Here is a 27225-nt window from a genome sequence, read left to right on the forward strand (position 1 = left end):
GTTGCTCTACATTCCCAGCATCTGCAGTCCCTCTTGTCTCCAACCTGAACTCTGGATATGTCTCATCAGTCCTTTACTGTTAATAAAAATCCTACAGTAACCTTGGCCTCCATTTTAACAGGCCACAGGGAACACAATGGATATGTCAAATACTACAGGCATTTAAGGTGGGGGAAAGAGTTGAGGAAATGTGAGAGGCAAGTTTTTTTTTATATAAATGGGTGCCTGGAATGGGCTGCCAGGGGTGGTGGTGAAAGTAGATACGATAGAGGCGTTTAAGAGGCTCTTAGATACATGGATATGCAGGATATGGAGGGATATGGATCATGTGCAGGCAGAAGGGATTTAGTTTAATTTGGCATTGTGTTTGACACAGATATTGTGGGCTGAAGGGCCTGTTCCCAAGCTGCCCTGTTCTATGTACAAGAGATGCCAAGGATGGAGATTGCCTGTGGAAGGTGAATGTGTGTCACAGCACCAGGAATGTGAGGGAGCAGTCTTGGATGGTAAGAGGGCAGACTGAAGACCAACCTTGATGACATTGACACCACTCCCTGACCCTCACCCCTCTGAGCTCTGGTTGGCTACACACTGCAGCCTGATTTACACATTTAAACCAATCTAACCCCTTCTTGCAGGTTAGGTGGTCATAAAGAGTAGCTCCACATTGGGAAGCAAAAGGTGTTAATCCATTGCCCTACTTTGCCTCTCCAACACTTGCTGCTAGTTAGAGCAGCAGATGAGCTGCAGTGACAGATGATGCAGGGACCTCCTGGCACAGATCCCCTGCTCCCACACCGCAGCCCAGCAGGCTGGTCAGAAAACTGCAGGAACACAGAAATAAAAAACAAGAGAAATGCTCCAAGTCCTCAGCATGTCAGGCAGCATCTGCAGGGGGAGAAGCAGAGCTGATGTTTCAAATTGTTAACCTTTCATCCAACCCAGATCTCCTCCCACTTCCCCTCACCCTCCCAGCTCTGATGAAAGGTCACCAACCTGAAACATTAACCCTTTTCCTCTCCCCGCAGATGCTGCCTGACCTGCTGTGCTTCCAGCTTCATTCTTAGATCAAGAGAAATGGTTTCCTCAGGCGAGGGTTTACCAGAGCAAGGGGAGCAGATCTTCACACAAGAAGCTCGTCACACAAAAGGAAAGTGGAAATCTGATACCTTCCCATCTGTCTATGAACGGCAGTGGAGATTGAGAACTGAGTTTACATTTCTAAACTGAATTTGTCAATACTTGTTGAGTAGGGCTTATTAATTCCATTCACCCAGCCTATTTTAAGAACAGAACAAACTTGAAGGGCTGAATGGCCTCTTTTCCTTTAATTAAAACATTTTGCTATGCTAGAAGGCTTTGTATAAAATACTTGATGAAAATGTGTATTGTCAGTTAGCACAGTCCGAAGTTAACAAGACAACAGCATTTATATATGTTTGACTTTTAGTTTAATTGAAAAGATGGAAAGAGAATACAAGATTTGGCATTCATTGAACCAGTTATATACTTCCCACCCAGAAAGCACAAAATTGCAGCATATAAATATCACATCCTGAGGAAGTCCACTTTATAAAATTCAATTATACATTGAGCAACACTACATCCGATTAATTTACTGGACTGCTATCTCATAACTCCACTATGTAGCCTGCACTAAGCAACAATGTAAACCAGCAACCTAAGCTATCTTAACTAATACTCAGAAGAGACGGCATCTTGATCCCACTTAAACTTGATTTAATACTAATCACTTACATGATTTACTTGTTTGTTTCGGTAGTTTAAAACAAAAATTCACAGGATGTGGGCATCATTAGCATTTAATCCCTAATCCCTTCGATAAAGTGTTGGTAGCCTTCAACCACTGCACTGTGTGAAGGTGCTCCCACTGTGCAGTCACACAGGATTTTGATTTAATGCCCACAAAGGAATGGTTAGTCTACACTTCTGACCCTCACGTTACATGGAACTGGTCATGTCTAAAACATTGAAGCCTGTGACTGTCCAACTTCAAACTTTCTACTTAGATCAGAAAATAATCAGCAGCTACCCAGCTCCCCTGCCCTTCCACTATATTTGATTGATTAACAATCAGAATAGGTTGTTGGAGCTTTAATCAGGTAGCAGTCTGCAACATGTTTAACACGTTCCTGCAAGTACCAGAGATGGGGTTAAAACTATCACAGATGTGTAAAAAGGTTTCTACAGGGAGAAACTGGTTTAATACTTATAACTGACATGGAGTTTCTGCCACATTGCAATCATTTCTCTAAAGCTGTCATACAGAACAAAATTAAAATAGTGCATGAGAGGTACACAGCAGAGGGTTACACTGACTCAAAGAAATTTGCCCATTAGGAGGAAATTTACTTTCAAACCAGTGTTAGCCTTCAACTGGTTATGGGTATAAACACAATCTTTCCTTGAGAAGGACAGGTCAGCTGACCTTCTCGTTTCACCCCTGTGTCTCTATCATTCTATAAAAGGAAGCTAACTAGTTTGACAGTAAGTTGTTGGTGGATAAAATGGCTACCTTGATTCTACTGGTTCAGAGCTCAACCCGGGAAGGAATCCGATTTGATTAATTTCCTCGCTTCCCCATGCAAGCCCGAAAAGTTCACTGGGCCTCGAGTTTTAGTGTGGAGTTGGTTGGTGTTTGCTCAGCTCACCACTCACGGGGAGTTCTGCCCTCAAATTGCCTTCAGATTTACTGTGCTTGTGTACTGTGATGCACTGAACACTCACAGGAAGGATCACGGCATTCGCAGGGGCTGAAATTTGTCCTCGGAATCTTTTGTTAAACTGCAATCGGCTTTCAAAGATTAAATTTAGGAAGCATAGTTGCTAATTTCTTATATTTAATGGAAGAGCCCCCACAGAACCCTGCAGTGGAGCCTTGTGTATAAACTTGAGTGTTAAAGTGCAACCATTGCTGAGCTGTGTTAAAGATCTGCTGTAAGAGGTAAGATTTTGCACACACTCCTTTGGCACTGATGGGTGGGCGGGGAGGTACAACAGATGCTTCTCATTCATCAAAATATTGAAATAATTTAAGTCATAATTACATAAGCCAAAACTAATAAGGACATGTTGGTTTAGTGCATGATCAGGGTTTGGTTTCACTCATTGTACTGCCTCTCCAAGCGTTCCTCCCCTTGTTGGGCAAACTGTCACTCATGGTGGCTCTGAACCTGATCCGGAGCTTGCTGTGGGATTCGGAAGATCTCGATGTGGAGGTGCGAGGCAATCTGAACGCAGACAGCTGTGCAGTAAGTCAGCAGGTCACATAGGGACAGCATCTGAAAAGTATCGGAACAGGCACTCATTTTTTTTTCATCCCTTGAACAAATCTGCATTCACTCCCGATTCTTCCCTTCTCCGGGGAAAACGGGGCACAATTCGTGACATCACGGAGTCTGAGATAGTAACTTTGGCGACACAAGGGACGGCAGACGCTGGAATCTGGAGTAACAAACGGGCTGCTGGAGGAACTCAGTGGGTCGAGCAGCATCTGCGGAGGGAGGTGCAGGTGACCAGGCACAGGCTGGGCGACCGCTTTGCCGAGCATCTGCGCACTGTCCGCCGTGGCCATCTGGAGCTCCCGGTTGCCAGCCATTTTAATTCCCCTCCCCATTCCCACACCAACCTGTCGGTCCTCGGCTCCTCCACTGCCAGGGTGGGGCTAAACACAAACTAGAGAAACAGCACCTTGTATTCCCCCTGGGGATACAAGCAGACTAGATGAGCCGAATGGCCTACTTCTGCTCCTTTTGTCTTGTGATCTTGACACTCTACACCCTGACAGCATGAACGTTGAATTCCCCAACTTCAGGTAACCTGCTCCCTTCTGTCCCTCTCTCTCTCCTCCTGATCTCCCGTTCGTTCTCCCCTCACCTTCACCCCACTCCTTCCATCACCTTGTTTCTTCCCTCCTACCCTCCGGCCACCCCCAACGCAACCCCTCCCACTGGGTCCCTTCCCCCCTTCGTCGATTCCAGGCTCCACCTTCCTCCTCCTATCAGATTCCATCAGCTTCAGCCCTGGGTCACCTCCACCGATCCCCTCCCAGCCATTCCAATTCTCCCCTCCTCCATCTGCTTGTCACAGCCCCCCCCCCCAATCACCTGGATCCACCTATCACCTGCCAGCTCTTGCTCCACCCTCCCCCCTCACTTTCTACTGACCATCTCCCCTCTTCCAGTCCAGATGAAGGATCTTGATCTGAAACGTCGCCTGTCCATTCCCCTCCACAGACGCTGCCCGACCCGCTGAGTTCCTCCAGCATTTTGTTTATAGTAACGTCCTCTCCTGGAACTCGGTTAAAGGTCAAATGATTTGAGCTGTAAAACTGAGAGACAGATTGCAAAGACTGAGCATGGTCCCCCGTGATTGTAGACAATTAACATGTGAGCTAATTGAGGCAGTTGGTGGGGTGGGACAAGGGAAGTCATTTCCTCTGGAGTTCCAGGGGCAGAAACCTAAATTAGAATCAGACTGTTGTGGGGCAATAACAATGAGTACACCCTCGCACGAAGGGGATCTGGAACTCTTTACCCATCCCCTTCTCCAGTTAAACTACTATTGAGGATGGGGTTGGTTGGAAACTTTAGCACTGAGGCTGATGGGTTCTTACTGGGTGAGAGGCAGACAAACGTACAGACCAGCTGTGGTGTGAGGGAATGGTACCTTCTCCCATTTCTAAACAGTCCAACAGACGAGGAATGAGAGAGAACAGTTACTCAACTGGCAAGGTATTTTGGAATATCAAAGGAAGGCAGAAGAGCAGCTACAAAAGGCAAATCAGGAAAGGTGGAGGCAAAAAATGGTTCAAGTTACATCACAGTCTGAGCACAAACTACAAGCAATGAACACGACAGGAGATAGAATGGGTTCAGCTTTACAAGTTAGCATTTAACTTATAACCTTGCCATGACCAATTCAGAACATAAGTGACAATGCTTTGCATATCGAACAAATCCTAATGCTAACCAAAACAGATGGAGATGAGATACATACCATTGCTATCCACAGTACAATATATTCATTAAGAAAGCTATCAAAGTATTGATTGAAGAACAACAGCCCGGGCCCGATGAATGCCGTGTCTTGTAGTTTCATCTTGCTTCTTGTCATATGTGCCACCTACACAACCAACAGGGAAACGTCGTTACAAAGAACTGAAAGACCAGTGTGCAGTTTACTGACTGTCACACAAGACTGTTAGAAAATTACTTTTATCACCACACAGCCTCAGAGAATGATCCAACTCCAAATCCCCCTGCTCTTCTCCTGACAGCCCTTCAATTCTCCACACCTTCATGGGCTTTCCCACTGAGATATCGGTCACACTGCACCTGAACCCCAGGCTGATTATTCTATCCCCCAACACTACTTCAAATCTCCTGCTTTAAGAAACCACCTCCATAAGGGGGTACTTTTGGGTTGGCTGCTGTGACTAGTGGTGTTCCTCAGAGGTCAGTGTTGGGTCCGCTACTTTTCACATTATAGGTTAATGCTCTGGATGACAGAATTGAGGGCTTTGTGGCCAGGTTTGCGGATGATACAAAGATAGGTGGAGGGGCAGGTAGTGTTGAAGAAGCAGGGACTTGGGCAGGTTGGGAGAATGGGCAAAGAAGTGGCAGATGGAACACAATGCAGGGAAGTGTACGGTCATGCACTTTGGTAGAAGGAATAAAGGAGTGAATTCAGAAATCAGAGGTGCAAAGGGACTTGGGAGTCCTAGTGCAGGAGTCCCTGAAGGGTAACTTGCAGGTTGAGTCAGTAGTAAGGAAGGAAAATGCAATGTCAGCATTCATTTCAAGAAGACTAGAGTATAAAAGCAAGGATGTAATGCTGAGGCTTTATAAGGTGTTGGTCAGACAACATTTGGAGTATTGAGAGCAGTTTTGGGCCCCGTTTCTAAGGATGGATGTGCTGGCGTTGGAGAGGGTCGGAGGAGGTTTACAAGAATGATCCTGGGAATGAAAGGGTTAAGGTACGAGGAGCGTTTGATGATTCTGGGCCTGTACTCGCCAGAGTTTAGAAGGATGAGGGGGGATCTCATTGAAACCTACTGGATACTGAAAGGCCTGGACAGAGTGGACGTGGAGAGGATGTTTCCATCAGTGGGAGAGTCAAGGCCCAGAAGGCACAGCCTCAGAATAGAAGGACGTCCCTTTAGAACGGAGATGAGGAGGAATTTCTTCAGCCAGAGGGTGGTGAATCTGTGGAATTCATTGCCACAGACAGCTGTGGAGGCCAAGTCATTGGGTGTATTTAAAGCAGAGGTTGATAGATTCTTGATTGGTAAGTGTGTCAAAGGTTATGGAGAGGAGGCAGGAGAATGGGGTTGAGCGGGAAAAATAAATCAGCCATGATGGAATGGTGGAGCAGACTCGATGGGCCAAATGGCCTAATTCTGCTCCCATGTCTTATATTCTACAATCCTCAACTCCTTAACAGATACTGACCGAGCTCCTTTTCCAACGGCACCAATTCACTGACAAACTCTCTCTCACGGGAGCCTGTTCTATTATTTTTAAAAGCTTAAAACTAAGCAGAATGTGACAGATGTCACCTTGCTGCGGATGCAGCAGGTGTGAACGAACTCCAGTCTGATGCACAAACAAGAAACAAAAACAAACCCGATGCTCTGGTAGGAGACCCCTGGGTGGAACAATTCCCTGGGAAGTTCTGCCTATGAAACATGGATTGGTATCTGGTCCACGTTCCTCTGACAGAGTACCAGCATCAATTAGGGCCCATACAAGAGGCCAGTAACTGTCTCTGAAAGAGCCATCCATAGCCACAACACTGGCCTCACCAACCCATTCTGTTCTTTATCCATGGCTCTGCAAACTTCTACTAGTCACAGAAACAGGCCCTTTGGCCCAACCAGTCCATGCCGACCAAGATCCTATCTAAGTGAGTGCTGTTTGCCTGCATTTGGCTCATATCCCTCTAAACCTTTCCTATCCATGGACCTGTCCAAGTGCCTCTTAAATGTTAATGTACCTGCCTCAAACACTTCCTCTGGCAGCTCGTTCCATATACTGACTACCCTCTGGGTGAAAAAGTTGCCCCTCAGGTTCCTTTTAACTCTCTCCCCTCTCAACTATGCCCTCTAGTTCTTGATTCCCCAACCCTGGGAAAAAGACTGTTCATTCACCCAATCTACGCTCCTCATGATTTATACACCTCTGTAAGATCACCCCTCATTCTCCTACACTCCAATGACTAATGTCCTAGCCTATTCAACCTCTCTCTATAACCCAGTCCCTTGAGTCTGGCAACATCCTCATAAATCTTTTTTGCACTCTTCCCAACTTAATGGCATCTTTCCCATGGCAGGGCGACCAAAACGGAACACAATATTCCAAGTGCAGCCTCACCAATGTCTTGCACAACTTCAACATAACATCCCAACTCCTGTGTTCTTCTGGTACCTTTCTGAGAGCTACTGTTGAATTTACTTACACTGCCTTTTTGGGCAGTGCATTTCAGATGATTTCTGTATTAAAAAAAAATTGTGGTTTCCCCTCTGGTTTTTGTCAATGGCTTTAAATCTGTGGAAAGTGCCAAATGGTCCTATAGTTCAGATATGCAGACCTGGGCATACTAGAGTGTCTGGGATTGAAGATTAGGGCTGCACCTTCTCCTGTGAAGGAGCGAGTCCTCAACGGTCTCTCAGCGTTGAGAAGTAAAACCCGATAATAACAGGTGAACTATTGTCATACGTTTGAAATTAACGTACCACTAACTTGTTTGTGACTTTCGAAGCCACACATCCAAACATTAAGACATAGAGACAAGGGTGCTCCTCAAACAAATGTGTAGTGGATTTCTTGTAGATCATTACCGCCAGTATTATAACAAGCCCAATGTGCAAGGCTGGTGATAGAACACTGGTGCCCTGGAAAAATAAGGAACATGGCAATCAACATCAGGAGCCACAGACCATTAGCCACATGGAAAATCTGCCATAATTTGTTACATCTTCCTACCGCGATTGTGGAGCCATTTTTGCCTGTCCCACCAGTAAAGATGACCCGGAAGTAATTGGTACACGAGTAGATTGCTCCCAATATTATCCCAAACACTGGGACAATTTTCATTCTCATTCCTAATACTGGAATCTTTATGGGAAAGAATGAGAAGAGCTGTAACAATGCAGGCGAGGACATTGAGTGCACCATAAAACATCCAACACTTTCTTTCAGTAACTGAGGTATTAAAGTGTAGAAGCCTATACACCATCTCTTTTGATTCTGAAATTCATTCACTCAGTATGATTAGAACACAAGTTTAGAAAGTGCATTACCTTCCTTTAGTCATCCCAAGTAAAGTTTTATGGGGGATGTCCAGATGCAGCAGAATATAACAAAACAAAGTAAGCAACACAAAGTTTGTGTCAACACCACTCTGGAATGTACATGTAAATGAAACACTGTCAAGGCGAGCACACTGCATCTCATTACGTGCAACTCAGTACTGGCAAAATGTCACAAAGAAATCTCTGCCAAAGCTTAAACACAATAATCCTCAACTTCAGTTAAGGAACAGTGTTGGTGCAGAACTTTCCAAACTAAAATAACCTGCAAACACTGCTGGAGAAGAGACAAACAAAATCAATTACAATCAAGATTGGAACTATCCAGGAAGGAATTTACTGAAAAAGCCCCCAGAATGAGATGGAAAAGGAGGCAGCTCATACTCAGCAACAGCACAGCTCTGTTGGGAAGGGCAAGTCTCAATGCTGTCAAGCTTCAATATGTAAGTGAACCCCCCCTGGTGGCAAGGATCACCTCTAATTGAGCAGGTAAGAACAACACCATCAGCGCTGTGACTGGGGATAGCTGGTTAAACAAAGACAGTGACCAACGTTAACGGAACCAACCCCACGATCAGAAACACTCAGACTTGTACACATAGCAGCTACCTGAGCTACGGAATAAGAAAGAAACGGCACTCGTAACTCCTATTCCAATGATCTGCAGCCTTTGGAATATTTACAAAATGGATTTTAATGGATGGTTAATAATACAGACACTGAGATGTGGGCCAGATCAGTGTCTAGGTGGGGAGCAGATCTGGGAAACGTAGATGGAAAGAATGGATATTTATGAGGCATACAAATGTCTCTGAAAGTTCACCAGGCCACTTCAATCACAGCGATCAACTTAACAGGGCTGTCAACTGTGTATAATTTGTGCTTAATTTGTTTTTCTTGTGAATGCTGCTTATCTGATGCTATGTGCCCATGATGCTGCTGCAAGCAAGTTTTTCATTGCACCTGTGCACACATGGACTTGCGCAGATGACAATAAGCTCGACTTTGACAGCTGTAGCACTCAGGGCATAGTGAGATCCAACAAACAGCAATGAAGTAAACAATCACCTGAAGGCGTTGGCCGCAGGAAGAACGTTTGCTCACGTATCTCTTTTCTAGAGCACACTTCGGCATCAGTAACGCAATTTTCTAGGCCAACAGGGAAGTCTAGTTCCCTGGAAAGAGCCAAGTAAACACTAATATTAGCAATAACGAGAGGTTAGACAAACACAGATTGTTTTTTTTGGAGCATCGGAGGCTGAGGGACAATCCAATAGAAGTATATGACAAGCATAGACAGGGTAGACGGTCCGAGTTTTCTCCCCCGAGGGGCATAGGCTTAAGGTGGGTGGGGGGAATATAGAGGAGATTTATGTGAGACACAGAGAGCAGTTGGTGCTTGGAATGCACTGCAAGAGGAAGTGGTGGAAGCAGATACAAAAGCAGCATTTAAGAAGCATTTAGACAGACACATGAACAGGCAGGGAATGGAGGGAGACAGACCATGAGCAGACACATGGAGCTAGTTTAAAATGGCATCACAGTCGGCACAGACACGATGGGTCAAAGGGCCTGTTGCTGAACTCTGTTGTGTCGTATCACCCAACGGGAAGACTGCTCACTATAACTGGAGGTAGTTCTTAAACAAGCTGCATTGTGCTCAGCAGTTTAGCCAAAACAGGACATCAACACAGCACATTTGCAAATGCTGAATATTAATAATCCACCCAATCTAGCCCTAAAGAGTACCTTCTGAATAAAGTAATTAGCTGTGCAAAATTATATGTACTTCATGCAAATGATATACATAGGGATGATTAAAAGTTCTTTTCAAAGAAGCCAAAAATAAACTTGCTTTTGCAACAAGCTACTAATTCCAATGAGCCCTCTGAACATTAAGCAGGAGGGAGCACAAGCCTGCTGTCTTGGACCAGTGGACTGGAGCCAGAAAGCCTGGGCCTATTTGGATTCAGTCAATGTAGGCATTGCCACTACGCGGTCAAACTGCACAAGAACTGGACTGAACATATACATTCATGATTTGGAAGAGGGGACTGAGTGCAGCGTATCTCAGTTTGCTGATGACACTAGATTGAGTGGAAAAGCAAATTGTGCAGAGGATGCGGAGAGTCTGCGGAGAGATATAGATAGGTTAAGTGAGTGGGCAAGGGTCTGGCAGATGGAGTACAATGTTGGTAAATGTGAGGTCATCCACTTTGGAAGGAAAAAAGGTCAGATTATTATTTAAATGGTGAAAGATTGCAGCATGCTGTTGTGCAGAGGGACTTGGGAGTGCTTGTGCATGAATCACAAAAGGTTGGTTTGCAGGTGTAACAGGTTATCAAGGCGGCAAATAGAATGTTGGCCTTCATTGTTAGAGGGACTGAATTTAAGAGCAGGGAGCTGCAACTGTACAGGGTACTGGTGAGGCCACACCTGGAGTACTGCGTGCAGTTCTGGTCTCCTGACTTGAGGAAAGATATACTGGCTTTGGAGGCAGTGCAGAGGAGGTTCACCAGGTTGATTCCAGAGATGAAGGGGTTAGCTTATGAGGAGAGATCGAGTCGCCTGGGACTATAAGCACTGGAATTCAGAAGAAGGAGAGGGGATCTTATAGAAACATAAAATTATGAAAGGGATAGAGGCAGGGAAGTTGTTTCCACTGGTAGGTGAGACTAGAACTAGGGGAAATAACCTCAAGATTCAGGGAGTAGATTTAGGACAGAGTTGAGGAGGAACTGCTTTTCCCAGAGAGTAGTGAATCTGTAGAAGTTTCTGTCCAGGGAAGCAGTAGAGGCTACCTCATTAAAAATATTTAAGACAGTTAGGTTTTTGCATAGTAGGGGAATTAAGGGTTACGGGAAAAAGGCAGGTAGGTGGATCTGAGTCCACGGCCAGATCAGCCGTGATCTTATTGAATGGCGGAGCAGGCTTGATGGACCAGATGGCCTCCTCCTGCTCATGTCACGAGAGACTGCAGATGCTGGGGTCTGGAGCAACACACAAACTACTGGAGGAACTCAGTGGGTCGAGCAGCATCTGTGTGGGGGGGGGTGGTAGGGTGGGGAAGGATTGTTGACATTTTGGGTCGAAGCGCTGCATCAGGATGAAGGGACGCAGATATGAGGAGAGCTACTCATCACTGCTTGCCCCATTGAGAGTTTGCAACCTGTCAGGTGAAACAGGATGTGCAACTCCCTGATAATGGAGTATCAACTCAAAGGAGGCTACTCAAACAGTGTAGGCTGGAGGGGCAGCTTGAAGAGATAACCAGAGGATGATGCTATCACAGTCTCGGCCAGGACACAAAGGTATCCAGCAGCTGGGTGTGATCAGAAGAGATGTGCTCAGAGGCATTACCCCAAGAACCCCTTGGTCCCCTCTCCTAACCAGGTGTGACGGACTCACAAGTCTCACAGACCTCTGCAGCCTCAGCGATCCACAGGGACAGGCAGCTCCCGAGGGGAATACACAGCTCAGACGACAGGAATGCAAAACACATACTGTGTCAAGGATTGAGGAAACTGGACTCGATTAGGCTTGGACTAACATAGCAAAACTATAATTACAATCTCAAGTACATTTTGGTGTTAAACAGGCTTTGGGGGCTGCACTCTTGATTCAGTCAGAGGTCAAGGCCTATAGTTACCTGTGTAGATTAGGAGCAGCTCACAGAGGCTTTTATTCACTAACAATAAGGCTGATCCTCAATCACAGATCTCCACTCACTGAACAGAAAGGAGTGGGACTATTGAACATCCATCGCATGGAAGCAGTGGGCCATATGTCTGCACTTTTAAGATGTTGTACATAGTTTAAGTTCAGATTGGTGATGTATTATTGTGGTTAGTTAGAAGTGTACTTTGTTACTCTACTTCATTAGGAGTTTGAGGAGATTCAGTATGTCACCAAAGACTCTTGCAAATTTCTACAGATGTGCAGTGGAGAGCATTCTGACTGGTTGCATCACCGCCTGGTATGGAGGCTCCAATGCACAGGATCGCAAGAGGCTACCAAGGGTTGTAGACTCAGCCAGCTCCATCACAGGCACAACCCATCGAGGACATCCTCAAGAGGTGGTGCCTCTAGAAGGCAGCATCCATCAGTAAGGACTCACCATTAGGGACATGCCCTCTTCTCGTTACTACCATCAGGGAGGAGGCACGGGAGCCTGAAGACCCACACTCAACATGTCAGGAACAGCTTCTTCCCCTCTGCCATCAGATTTCTGAACAGTCCATGAACACTACCTCATTATTCCTTTGTATTACACTATTTTGGTAATTTATAGTAATTTTATATCTTGCACTGTACTGCTACTGCAAAACAACACATTTCACACCATATGTCAGTGATAATAAATCTGATTCTGAAGTGCAATTCACAGGTTCAAGTCCCACTGTAGAACTTGTCGAAATTTCAAGTTTGTACCACAGTTGTGCCACATCGGATACGTCACCCTCAGACAAAGCAAAGAACTGGCTGCTCATCTGCAGGCAAGATGCCAGCACGAAATGTGAAGAGATGAGATTTACTTCTCAACCAGCATCCCCAAAAACAAACTGATCTCATTGCAATTTGCTGGGCTCTTTGACAAACTGGATGACACATCCCTACACTGCAGCATTCATTATCCCTCCAAGTGAATTCATTGGTCCAGGGCTGTGAGGTAAATACAAGTCCCTTTCTCTCCAGACTAGTTTCACACCATACCCGAGTCACGAAATCAGACTGTCATCATCAATTTATAGAACAGCTCACCTCATTGTCCCAAAGTGTTGCTCCTCCAATGGCAGACAAGAAAAAGATGAGCATTATGCAGATTTGAACTTCAGTTACATCAATTCTAATCGGACAGAGAGACCAGTGGTTAATCAAGAATGAACTCAAGTAAAACGCAGTACGAGAAAAAGATTTCAACTCAGCTGGGGGGAGTGTAGCTACAATGAAATGTTTTGTTCTAATTGTGTTCTTTCTTGTAAAAATTGTGTAGAATTTATGTTTAATCTATGTTTTCCTTGTGAATGCTGCTTACCTGATGCTGTGTGCCTGTGATGCTGCTGCAGGTAAGTTTTTCATTGCGCCTGTGCACCCGGGTACTTGTGCAGATGACAATAAACTTGACTTTGATGTCGGTGCGGAAAGGTGGCAAGAAGATAGACAATGACCACGGGAGTGTGAAAAGTAAAGTACTTGCAAAACTCAAAGGGGTATGTTACCCTAGGCAAATCGTTCTTTACTTCATTGTTTCCTTAACAGACTAGTTACTAGAAGGCAAGGGTTTAATAAGAACTGGAGGGAAGCTGGGAAAAGCCTTTCACCCAGATGTCAGTGAGGTGTCTGGAACTCACTGACTGGGAGTGTGTTGGAGGCAGAAATCTCATGGCACTTAAAAAGGAACTGGATCCGCACCAGAGTGTACAGGCCATCAAGCTGTGAGGCTGGCAATTGGATTAGGATGAATAGCATGATGGGCTGAATGGCCTTCAATCATGCAAATGGCAGTCAGTTAATACACTGATAATCAGCAAAAGGCAACAGCTGATTCTGGGATGGGGGAGGTCACCAAACACAATCTTCCTGATGAACAAAAATCAGGGAATCTCAGGTATGCGTCTGTGACCCTTTCCCATGCCATCTCCTGTTTCATGCTACAGGAAGGATTCTCTTTGATTTTAACTTGTTTCTGTAGAAACAGACCTTTCAGCCATCACATACAGTAAACCTGCTTAATGCCCACAACAGTCACTTTAGTAATGCGCCTTCTATGCATTAGTACAGCCCAGGTTGATGGAATGCTCAGGCGTGGTGGTGGTACCAGGGCATACTTGGTATTGCACTGGTACAACAACACTTGGACAACTGATGATACCACTTCAAATCCCACTACAGCACAACGCTCAAGTTCCAAATTAAAAGTCACTCTCTGCAGTATCAGGTATTTGTGTTTTAGTCGTTTACATTCTTGGTCACAGCCCTCCCTCCTCCCTACACCTTCCACCACAAGCAACCTAACAGAAGTTTATAAAATTATGAGGGGCATAGACAGGGTAGACAGTCATAGTCTCCACCTCCCCCCCCCCCCCCCCCCCCCCCCCCAGGGTGGAAATGTCAAATACTAGAGGGCATAGCTTTATGGTGAGAGGGGGAAAGTTTAAAGAAGATTCATGAGAAGTTCTTCTTTAAAAAAAAAACGCAGACAGTGGTGGGTGCCTGGAACAGGCTGCCAGGAGAGGTGGTGAAAGCAGATACAACAGCAACGTTTAAGAGTCATTTGGACAGGTACATGAACAGGCAGGGAATGGAGGGATATAGACCAAGTGCAGGCAGGTGGGATTAGTTTAAATTGGCCTTGTAGTTGGCACACACATTGTGGGCTGAAGGGCCTCTTCCTGTGCTGTACTGTGTTCTAATCCTCATATGCAGACTCTGCTTTCAGGTTTGGAAGGGGTGTTGTATAAAACAACCAAACTTACTTTGCAAATCGTAGGGACCCTGAGACGTAGGTTTGCCAGTGAGCACAGTAGAAAAGGAACAGCCCGACAAAGCAGCAGAAAAACATCAGGTCAGAATCTGTTCCCAAGCGAACGGCCAGGCAGCTGCCCAAGCCAACCACAACTAGAAACAAAAATAATGGGAGGAATAAAGTTATAATGTAATGGTACATTAAAGCAGTTGCACCCAACTTATTTAACGATTGCTGAGAACATCACCTGGAGGGTCATCAGAAATAAATGCCTCGTCAGTTCTGATCTGCTTTCTCCTGCAGGCAGTAGTGGGATGTACTTGTCAACACTTCAACAGATGGATTGTGTTAGCAAAATGCTAACAAGTATTTAAAGCACAAAAGAATTCTACAGGACCCAAGGAGCAATGATGTACAGAGGGATCTCAGGGTGCAAATATACAGCTCTCTGAAAGTGACAACACAAGGGTGGTCAAGAAGTGGTACTGAAGACCAGATCATTGGTCAAGTCAAGCTGCAGTTAGATAGGACTTTGGTTGGGCTGTATTTGGAGTATTGTGTGCAGTTCTGGTTGCTACACTGCAGGAAGGAAGTGGAGGTTTTGGAGAGGGTGCAGTAGATCTTCACCAGGATGTCGCCTGGATTGGAGTGTATTAGCAAAAAGGAGAGGTTGGACAAATGGATTGTTTTCTTTAGAGGCTGAGGGGTGACATTATATAAGTACATAAAATTATGAGAGGCATAGATAGGGTAAATAGGAGGAAACTTTTCTCCATGGCAGAAGTGTCTAAGATGGTATAGGTTTAGGGTAACAGGGTTAGAGGGGATCCGAGGAAGATATTTTTTCACTTAAAGTGTGGTTGAAATCTGGAATACACTGGCTGAGGTGGTGGGGAAGGAAGGTACAGTTACACCATTGTCTAGATGGGCCCTTGAATCGATAAGGCATAGCAGGCTATGGACCAAGCGTTGTAAATGGGATTAGTATACCTGAGTACGATAGTTGGCACAGACATGGGGCTGGCGACAAATGGTCTATTTTTGTGCTGTGTGACTATGAGTTCACTGTTGGAAACAATAATGACTTTATGTTCATGGCCACTACCTTTTTCCTTAACTCTCCCTCAAGAAGCAAAAACCTTCCCAAATTTGCCTTATTAATCCTTTCACAAGCCTAAAGACTAGCAGATTAACCCCACCCCCATGCCTTGTGCTCTTCTAAAAGCTCTGGCATGTTCAACCTCTTCTTCCAGGATCACTCAAGTAGACCTTGGCACTCTCTCCAAAGTTTCCATATACTTCTATCTATAGAGCACTTCGAATACTCCAAGTTCTGATACAAGTTTGAAACAGAGACCCGGTGAGTTTAAGGACAACATAGGAAGATGGGCCGACTGGTGCTGAGCAAATCTCCATCATCGCCCTGACACTTTCCTCAGTATTTCTCACCTCGATACTGGGTCTCACCTCCAAAAAATCTTCCTAATGGAAAGAAGTTAATCTATAGAGGATGTGGGAAAATTGCCCAGACTACACTGCTCCCACTCCAGAACCAAGGTCACCCTAGCCTCAGTGACTGAGCTGCAGATTGCAGGTGATGCCTGCATACATGCCAGTTCAGAGGCTGAGCTCCAAGTCATTGCCAACTCATTCACTGAAGTATGTGAAAGAGCAGACCTTGCTCGTAATGAAACAAAGGTCCTCTTAACCAACCTCCCTCTGACAATAAAGGTCTACGAAGAGACCCTGGAAAATGTGGACCACTTCCATACCTCAGCAGCCCCCCCTCATCAAAGGCAGATATCAATGATGAAATTCAGCATTGCCTTCAGGGCACCAGCACTGCCTTTGGCTGTCAGACGAAGTGTCTGAAAATCAGGACCTCAAACCCTGCACAAAGCTCATGGTCTACCAGACAGCAGGGATCCCTGCCCTCCTGTATGCTTCTGAGACATGGACTACCTACAGCAGAAAACACTGGAGAAAGATCACCAATATTCACTCTACGAGGTCCTCCAAACACACTGGCAAAAGCAGCAAACCAATACCAAACTCCTCCCTCATTCCAACATTCCCAGCACTGGAGCCCAAGTGCACTCAGTGGGTTCTAATGGACAGGTCACCATACACATGGGTGATACCAGATTCCTGAAACAGACACTCTATTCCGAGCTCCATCAAGGGAACAGATTACCAGGTGGACAGTGCAAACAATTTAAGGATGTTCTCAAAGACTGCCTGAATAGGGATAACATCCCCACCAACTTGTGCAAGTCCTGGCTCATGACCACTTAACATGGAGAAGGAGCAGTTGGAACCTCACATCCATTTGTTGGGAGCCCAGTGCAAGCAACAGAAGGAATGCATCATTAGCCTGTCAAGTCCCACCGTGGCAGAATATGTGGATTGCGCGGTGGTCTTGTCAACTACCTCAGAACCCAAAGAGCCAGAGAGGAACCAAGTCACCTTCAACACCGACGGTCTTCGTTAGGTGAAGGCAATACAGGTTTAGCATAAACTGCTCTGCCTTTTAATTTGATCCTTTTAGAAACAATTCAGTGCTTGGTTTGCATTCTTGGTTCTAACCTGCATCACTACTGGCAGTCATTGTGTACCGCATCACAGAACCCCTGTTCTTTCAGTCCACATACCTGTAGAAAAGGAATCACAACCATGGTCAAACAGCTCCCCAAGTGGAGAGCTGCTGTTGGTCCTTCTAGCCTGCTTTCCATCAATGGCATCCAAAGACTGGTAAATGAATAATCCCACGCCACACAACACGTACACGTAAGCTGGTGCCTGCAAGGATGGAGAATAACAGGTCATAGGATGAATGGTCAGCATTAACTTAAACTGTCAAGAGACTACTTAGTACCAGGCTTAGTATTAGCCATGATCTATTGGTATTGGTTTATCATTGTCACTTGTACCGAGGTACAGTGAAAAACTTGTCTTGCATACCGATTGTACAGGTCAATTCATTACACAGTGCAGTTACATTGAGTTAGTACAGAGTGCATTGATGTAGTACAGGTAAAAACAATAACAGTAGAGTAGTGTCACAGCTACAGAGAAAGTGTCACAGAACTGCTAACCAGGGCTGAAGGTGGATCTGATATATCTCTACGGGGCAACTGTGTTTCTGTGTGTAGGCATTCCAGCCTGAGCCATAAAATTGATGGAGCAAGGCCCATTTCAGAGATCTGACTACAGATGCAGGCTGACGCTTCAGTACTGAGTGAGTCAAGCAAGGAAACAGGCCCTTTGGTCCAACACATCCATATCGACAGTAGATAAGGTGGACGGTAACAGTCTTTTCCCCAGGGTAGGGGAGTGCAAAACCAGGGGGCATAGGTTTAGGGTGAAAGGGGAAAGATTGACAAGTGACCCAAAGGGCAACCTTTTCACACAGAGGGTGGTGAGTGTATGGAACGAGCTGCCAGAGGAAGTGGGTGAGGCAGGTACAACAGTATCATTTAAGAAGCACTTGGATAGGTACATGGAGGGGTGGGGCTTGAAGGGATATGGGCCGAATGTAGGAAATTGGGACTAGCCGGGTGGGCACCATGGTCGGCATGGACTGGTTGGGCCAAAGGGCCTGTATCCATGCCGTACTGCTCCATGACTCTATGGCCAAGATGTCTATCCCAGCTAGTCCCATTGCGCTGACAGAGGGTCCCCACCTTCCCAATGGGATGTTAAAACAAGGGCCCATCCATTCCCTCAGGCATATGGAAATGGTTTTATGGTATTGGAATCAGCCCAACTTGTCCATGCCAGCCAAGATCCCCATCTAAGTTAATCCTATTTGCCTTTGTTTGGCCCCTCAACCTTTCCTATCCATGTACCTATCCAAGTGTATTTTATTGTACCTGCCTCAACCACTTGGTGAAAAAGTTGCCCCTCAGGTTCCTATTAAATCTTTCCCCTCTCACCTTAAACCTATGCCCTCTAGTTTTTGATTCCCCCAACCTTGGGAAAAAAGACCGGTGCATTAGTTGAAGAACACAGGAGTTACTCTGCAGTGCACCTCAATCAACATAACTAAAGGAATAGTTTACCTGGTCGTTTAATGAAAATCAAAATAACTGCAGATGTGTGAAATCTGAAATAAAAATAAAACAATGCTGGAAACACTCAGCATGTCAGATAGCGCCTGTGGAGAGAGAACAAATTAATGTCCCAGGAGACACCGTCAGAACTTTCCCAGTTCAAAAGAGAACTTAAGGCAAAAGTGGAGGGGGTTCCATGTGAACAATAGTTGAACATGGATCAGTTGGTTCTAATGGGCGCTAGGGTTATGTACAGCCTATTGCAGATTTTATTTATATTCTTACATGTGTAATATATTTCTGGCATCTCCGTGCCCTCTGTGATAGGACTCCGAAGAGCCTGAAATATGAACTTTGCTTCCCCTTATCTTAAACCAAGAACTCTAAAAACATATCAGGCAGTGCACAGTCTACAAATGCACAAGCCCTACAAAGTAGGATACACAAGATTGTACAAGCCAAGGTCCTGGTTTTCACAATCTTTTCCATGTGAACTCGTTATCTACCACTGAGCAGCATGTACAGAAGGGTAGGGAGGTTTATGGAAGAAATTCCTGGCACAAGGTCGAGCAGCCAGCATAATCAAAGACCCCACCCACCCCGGACATTCTCTCTTCTCCCCTCTCCAATCAGGCAAAAGATACAAAAGCCTGAAAGCACGTACCACCAGGCTCAAGGACAGCTTCTATCCCGCTGTTATAAGACTATTGAACGGTTCCCTAGTATGATAAGATGGACTCTTGACCTCACAATCTACGATAAGATGGACTCTTTTGATCTCACAATCTATGATAAGATGGACTCTTGACTTCACAATCTACCTTATGACCCCTTGCACCTTTTGTCTGCCTGCACTACACTTTCTGCAACTGTAACCCTTTATTCTGCATTCTGTTATTGTTTTACCTTGTACCCCCTCAATGCATTGTGTAATGAATTGATCTGTATGAACAGTGTGCGGGACATTTTTCACTGTACCTCAGTACCTGTGACAATAATAAACCTATTCCAATTCCAAATGTGAATGCACAAAGCCAGAACTGTATGAAGACAGATCTGGAAGTGCTGTAGAGTTGGAGGAGATTGCAAAAGGCAGGAAAGGACAGGGTGACAGAGGGATACAAGCTGAAGAGGACAGAAGCTGATGGAGCTCAGGACACATGGTGAACACAACATGGTGCGAGCTAGGATACGGCTTTGGATCAGCTCTAGTTCACAGAGGACGGCATCCAGCCGGCTGAGCACTGAGCCCGAGGGCATTAAAGGCGTGCATGAGAGTCATATGAAAAAAATCTGATAAATAAAACTTTAAACTACAGCTATAGTGTTTCTGCACAAGGACAGACTACACACTGCTGGCTAAATCATCATACATGACTTACTTCCCATATAAAAGGCAACAATTCATTAAAGTTTCCGTATCTCAACACCACACCCTAAACTACTCTTTAATCACACTCCACAACACAATTTTGGTTTCAGTTCCCTACTGAGGAAACCAGCATTCTGCTGCTCATGTACAGTACAAACTGGGTTAAATTCCTTCCCAAACCAATTTGTATTTCTCAGAAGCTAACATGCTTTTCTTTAAAATTCTATCAAAGTTTGAGGGGCAGATAGTTGTGACACGTGCAAACAAGTAGGTGAACTGACCTAGATGAGAACCAATGCTTCCTTTTACTCAGAGGGGTTACTGTAACATTTATGCCTCCACTGGACCCATCTTTTGTTTGCCTGCTCATCCCATCACCTTTTGCTTTTTAACACTGGAGACAGTCCAAAGGAGATTCCCTAGCTAATTCCTGGGATGAGAGGGAAGTCCTACCAAGAGTTTGGGCCTGTATTCCTTGCAGTGAGGGCTGATGTCATCCAAACATACAAGATCCTAAGGGGACGTCAGGCTAGATGTTGCAACACACAAAGCACTGAAGGAACTTAGCAGGTTAGGCAGCATCTATGGAGAGAAGTGGACAGTTGGTGTTTCGAGTTGAGACCCTTTACCTGGACAATGTTGAGATATTTTCACAAACAAGGGGACATAACTACTTAACTACAAGCTGGTCATCTTAAAGCGAAGCATGTTGGAATTTCTTCTTGCAGAGAGAGGTGAATCTCTGGAATTCTCTGCCCAGTGGGTAGTGGAGGCTAGAAGTCTTTAAGGTGAATTAGTTGATAGATCGAGGAATTGAGGATTATGGGGAACTGGCACAGAAGAGAGGTCGAGGCTGGCATATATCAGCCACGATCTTATTGAATGGTGGGGTCTTTTGACCTGATTGATATGTTTAAATTTATGAGGGGCATAGATAAGGTGGATAATAAGTCTTTTCCCCAGGGTAGGGGAGTCCAAAACTAGGGGGCATAGGTTTAGGGTGAGAGGGGAAAGACTTAAGTGACCTGAGGAGCAACTTTTTCACACAGAGGGTGGTGAGTGTATGGAACGAGCTGCCAGAGGAAGTGGGTGAGGCAGGTACAACAGTATCATTTAAGCAATGTGGCCTCCTCTACCTTGGAGAAACTGAATGCAGATCAGATGATTGCTTTGTGGAGCACCAGCTCTCAGTCCACAGGAGTGACCCTGAGCTTCCAGCTGCCTGCCACTTTGATTAACCATCCCACTCTGATCATTCTGTCAATAACCCCCTGCATGGTTACAACGAGGCTGAACCCAAGCTTGAGAAACAACATCTCATATTCTCTCTGGGCACTTTGCTACTTGTAGGACTCAGTATCAAATTCTCCCATTTTAGATAATTCACTATGTATTAGAACTGGTGTTTCCGATTATCATCTTCTTGGGGTTTTTTTGTATTGTTTAGCCTGTTGGGAAACGTCCTACAGCCTATTAGCAACACTTTATACAAAGAAACAATCTGATTTTAACTGAGACATTAGGTAATCCTGTTCTACCTTACCAGAGATACTGCCTTTGTTACGCCCATTCCAAAGGCATGTGGTTTAGTGGGTTAATTGGCCACTGTAAGTTGACTGATGAGAAGGCAAGCACGTCAAACATCTTCACCACTTTGCCTACCGGTGACTCCGCTTGGAGGGAACTATGTACCCCGACGTCTCTCTATTCTACACTCTCCAGGGCCCTATCATTTATTTGGCAAGTTAAACCAGGACTTGCACAAGTGTAATACAATGCACTTGTATCTTTGGCCCACTTTCTCAGTTGGTTTAGATTCCATTGTAATCTGCCTCTTCATTGTCCACTACACCACCAATTTTGGCATCATTCACAAACTTATTAACCATGCAATCTACATTCTCATCCAAATCATTAATATAGATGACAAACAACAGCTGACCCAGCACCAAGCCCTGCAGCACACCACTGGTCACAGGCCTCCAATCTGAAAATCAACCCTCCACTACCACCCACGGATCCCTTCCACCAAGCTAATCTTGTATCTAATTGGCTAGCTCACCCTGGATCCCGTGTGATCTAATCTCCTGAACCAGCCTACCATGTGTGACCTTTCGAAGCCCTTGCTGAAGTTCTCTTCACCTTTTCAAAAAACTCAGTCTAAGTTGTGAGACTTGATTTCCCACACACACCATGCTGACCATTCCTAATCAGTCTTTGCCCACTGAACTGCCTCTTTGCATGTTTATCATTCCCTCTTCAGCTTCACTGGATTTCTACTTTCACGTTGTGAATAAAGGTAAGATTATCTAGAATTACTTACAAAATGCATGTTACAGCAGCACTGAAAATAGCAAATAGCAGATTATTATTGGGTAGGAATGCACTGTGGTTACTGAAATTTAATGCAAAACAAATAAAAGTGAGAAGACCAGCATGTTTGCTGATGACTGTATCCCAGATGGCTATGGAGGGTCAGTCACTGCGTTCATTCAAAAACACAGGATTTCTGGATATTAAACAGCTCAGTGGATGTGGTGGTAGGTTTTGAAAATCAACCCAAAGATAACATGGTAGATTTGGTCAACAGGTAGACAGGGCAGTGAAGAAGGCTGTTGACACGCTGGCCTTCATCAGTCAGGGCACTGAGTATAGAAATTGGGAGGTTACGTTGCTATTGTACAAGATGTTGGTGAAGCCACACTTGGAGTATTGTGTCCATATTTTGTCACCCTGTTATAGGAAGGATGTGATTAAACTGGAAAGAGTACAAAACAAAATTACAAGGATGTTGCCAGGACTCGAGGGACTGGGTTATAGGGAGAGGTTGGACAGGCTGGGTCTTTACTCCTTGGAGTGTAGGAGACTGATGGGTGATCTCATCGCAGTATATGAAGTCAAAAGGGGCATAGATAGGGTGAGTGGTCTTTTTTTCAGGGTTGGGAATCGAAAATTAGAGGGCATAGGTTTAAGGTTAGAGGTGAAAGGTTTAATATCAACCTGAGCAGCAACTTTTGTTTTACACAGTTGCTGGTAGATATATGGAACCAGCTGCCAGAGGAAGTGGGTGAGGCAGTACTTTAGGTACACTTAAGTATGTGGACAGGTATATGGATGACAAGAGTTTACAGGGATATGGGCCAAGTGCTGGGAAATGGGATTCACTTGAATATACATTTTGGTCAGCATGGACACGTATGGGCCAAAGGGCCTTTTTCTATGCTGTACAACTCTATGACTACAACTTGCTGGGCAAGTTTGAGTGGACTGAAATGCCACTTGCTCCAAGGGGTGTGGCTCAAATTGAGGTGACTTATAATCTTGATGAATAGAGGGACAGACTCAAAGGGCCAGATGGCCTACGCCTGCTCCCATTTCTTATGTTCTTACACGATAAACATTAATTGCTATACGCACTAGACTTCTCACTTTTAATTGGTTTGCATCAAATTTCAGCAGCGACAGTGCATTCCTACCGATTATAATCTGAACACAGCCATTTGCTATTTCCAGCATTGCTGTAGCAGGCACCTCTGTAAGTAATTCGAGATAGATACTTTATCCTATTTTCATGTACAATATGAAGACAGGATTCCAATGAACATGGACAGGGAATGACAGATATGCAAAGAGTAACTGCAATGGGTAATGGATCCTTCAATGGTTTCTGCTTTCCTGAATTTACTGCTTTAGAACCCAATAAATCTAAAATGGGAACCAGTTCCAAATCTCTCACCATCAGCATGCCCACAGATGATAGGTTGGAATTTATAGATAAGGACTGATGGTGAGATATTAAATTGGCTGAGGGGAGAGAGGAGCTGGATTCATTCTCCTTAAACAGACCTAAGAGCTATTCAAAACCATTGAAGGTTTTGATGTTAGAGAGAATGGGAGAAATTCCTTATAATGCCAGAATTGTTGAATACTCTAGCTGCAAGGTGAGAACCCACAGACCGGATATGGGAGAAGAGAAAACATCTTTCAAACAGTGAATTGTGTTCTGGAATGAACTGCCTAAATGGATGTTATATAGTTAACCATTTCTACACCTTAAACCAAACATCTGGTTCTTGGCTTGGTGCTGCAACATCAGACTTCACTGCTGTTTTTTTTAAACTTTGCTTTTACCTGGGTTTGCATACTGCAAGTAAATCTTCACCAATTCAAAATCAATGCATGCCAGGACATTATGTGCAGAAGCAAGCTACATATGTGGCCTCTAATATCTTCTGCCTTTCTAAGAACTGAAAAATCTCTATACCATCTTCCACAACCAAACCTCAGTAGTAACAGGAAATACTCTGAAGTATGATCTGCACTGTAATGTGGGAGATGTGGCCACTGATCATTGCACAATAGGCACCCAGAACAGCAAAGTGGTAATGAGGTATTTAGACAGAAATATGAACAGGCAGCGAACAGAAAGATATGGACCACATGCAGGCAGATGGGATTAGTTTAATTTGGAATTACGGTCAGCACAATAGTATCACTTAGGAAGCACTGGGATAAGTACCTGGAGGGGGCGAGGCTTAGAGGGATATTGGCCAAATGCAGGAAATTGGGACTAGCTGGGTGGGCACTGTGGTCGGCATGGACTGATTGGTCCGTTCCTGTGCTGTACTGTTCTATGTGTAATTGGGTAAGTGGGTTTTCGGTGTGGCAGACAAGCCTGACAGGAAACTGAGATAGGAAGTGAGTGGTAGATTTATGGTAGATGGTGGTGATTTTTAAATCGTATTTGTTCGTGGAATGTGTGTGTCTCTAGAAACGCCAGCACTTATTGTCCATCCCCAATTCCCCCACACTGAAGAGATAGCTAAGTCAATCACATTAGTGGGTCCGGAGATACACATAGAGCAGACCGGGAGAGGACAACAGATTTCCTTCCCTGAAGAAAATCAATGAATTAGATGGGTTATTACAAGAATCTATTACTGAGACTCGCTTTATTTTAAATTCCAGATTTAATTACTTGAATTCAAATTAGCCATTTCCATAGTAGGATTTGAACAAGTCTCAGATACCCTTTAAACCTCCTCCCCTTTCACCTCAAATCTCCGGGTGAAGGGTAGATCGTTTCACACACAGTAGTTGGTCATGTGGAATGAGCTGCCAGAGGAGATGGTGGAGGCAGGAACAGTAACAACATTTAAGAGGCATCTTGACGCGTACTTGAATGAACAGATCAGAGGGGATGTGGAATTAATGCTGGCAAGTGGGATTACTATAGATAGGCATGATGGTCAGCATAGAAACAGTAAACTGAAGGGCCTGCTTCTATTCTGTACAACTGTTATGACTCTAATAGTCCAGAGCTCTGGTTGCTAGCTAAGTAACTTAACCCTTAGAAAATAACGAAATAATTATGCAAAATCAATATGAATTAGTGAAAGAGAAATCAAGTTTGATAAGACTCCTGGAGTTCTCCGAGGACATAGCTAGCAGAATAGATGAAAGGGAATTGGTAGGCGTGGTGAATTTGGATTTTCAAGTGGATTTCAGTAAGGTCCCACAGAAGGGGTTGGTGATCAAGGATATACTTTATGGAACTGGGGGTAAAATTGCGATTTTATTTGCAGACAGAAAACAAAGACGTGGCTCGAGAATTGGTTGTTGTATAGAAAGGAAAGAGTGGGAATAAACAGACCTCACAGAGATACTGCACAGAAACAGACCCTTTGTCCCATCAACCACCCATTTACAGTAATCCTACAGTAATTATTTTTTATTCTCCCCACAGATTCTGCCACTCACCCACACACTAGGGGCAATTTACAGAGGCCAATTAATCTACCGATCCACACTCACGCGGTCACAGGGAGAATGTGCAAACTCCACGACACAATTTCTCCGTTTGGCAGACTGTGACCAGTGGGTTACCACGGGATTTGTGGCTTGCACTGAGCAATTTGGCTGGAGGACCAAATGCAACGTTACCGTGTTCATTGATGACACAAAACTTGGTGGATATGCAAGTAGTGGATAGGGTTCACGTGAGCTTATCCACTTCAGCAGAATAAACAGGAATGCCAAGTACTTTTTTAAAGTGGGAAATATTAATGTTCAGAAGGTACTTGGAATCCTTGTACACAAGTAACAAATACAACAGGGTATTACGAAGGCAAATGGTATGTTGGCCTTTATTGTAAAAGAGTAACAACATCTCACTACAATTACACAGGGTTTTGATCAGACTGCAGCTAGGGTACTATGTATAATTTTGATCTCCTCACCTCAAAGAGAATACATTTCCATAGAGGGGGTGTGGCAAATATTTACCACACAAAAGTAAATAGAAAGGCAGGTGATAAGAGATTGATCAGGTTAGGCCTCTTAAATTGAGAAGAATGAGAAGTGATCACATTGAAGTGTTCAAAGTTCTTAGAGGACTCAGAAAGGTGGGTGCAGGAAGGATGTCTCCCCTGGCTAAACTCAAAATAAGTGATTGGTTATTTAGAAATGAGAGGAGGAGAAATTTTTTCCATTAAGAGAGTGTTCAGTCTTTGGAATTCTTGACTGGGGAGATTATTGGAGTCATTGAGGCTGAGATCAATGAATTTCTGGATATTAAAGGAATCAGGGACATGGGGATTGGACAGGGAACTAGTGTTTGCGAGAGGAGGATCAGTCATGATCTTTTTGAATGGAAGAGCCAAGTACTTTGCACTACACAGAACAATGGCCACATTCCCTCACCAACCAAGAGCAGGGTTGGGGGAGATACTGGATTAATGTCTCAATGAAACCCAAGAGCACCCAACCAGCTCTGGTCTGACTTAGCTACTCAACAATCTTGCTCACTGACAGGAGGTTTCACCTGAAGGTCAACGCACAAAAGAAAAGCCAAATCAAAAGCCGATCAGATCTAAGCAGTGTGCATAAGCAACACCAGTTAAGACCGACTTACTTGCATATACTATGCCTGCTGGCCATCTCACTCTCTAGTTTCCCCACCTCCATCCAAACACAAAGGACAACTGATTGTACAGGTTAAAGG

The 27225-nt window shown here is 44.6% G+C and overlaps 1 protein-coding gene across 1 annotated transcript in view; it reads right to left on the reverse strand.

Annotated features, from left to right (window-relative positions):
• Positions 1 to 1428: 1428 nt before the first annotated feature.
• Positions 1429 to 27225, reverse strand: part of chpt1 (choline phosphotransferase 1) — a 32310-nt gene continuing 6513 nt past the window's right edge. The window contains exons 2-8 of the mRNA XM_052030756.1: positions 17450 to 17597; positions 14809 to 14950; positions 13094 to 13178; positions 8007 to 8138; positions 7757 to 7915; positions 5020 to 5145; positions 1429 to 3302 (exon numbers count right to left, since the gene is read on the reverse strand). Of these exons, the coding sequence (XP_051886716.1) occupies positions 3174 to 3302; positions 5020 to 5145; positions 7757 to 7915; positions 8007 to 8138; positions 13094 to 13178; positions 14809 to 14950; positions 17450 to 17597 (921 nt within the window). The 3' untranslated portion in view covers positions 1429 to 3173. The remainder of the gene's footprint in view (positions 3303 to 5019; positions 5146 to 7756; positions 7916 to 8006; positions 8139 to 13093; positions 13179 to 14808; positions 14951 to 17449; positions 17598 to 27225) is intronic.

Source organism: Pristis pectinata, chromosome 15 (genome assembly GCF_009764475.1).
Source record: "Pristis pectinata isolate sPriPec2 chromosome 15, sPriPec2.1.pri, whole genome shotgun sequence".
In the NCBI taxonomy this organism is placed as follows: Eukaryota; Metazoa; Chordata; class Chondrichthyes; order Rhinopristiformes; family Pristidae; genus Pristis; species Pristis pectinata.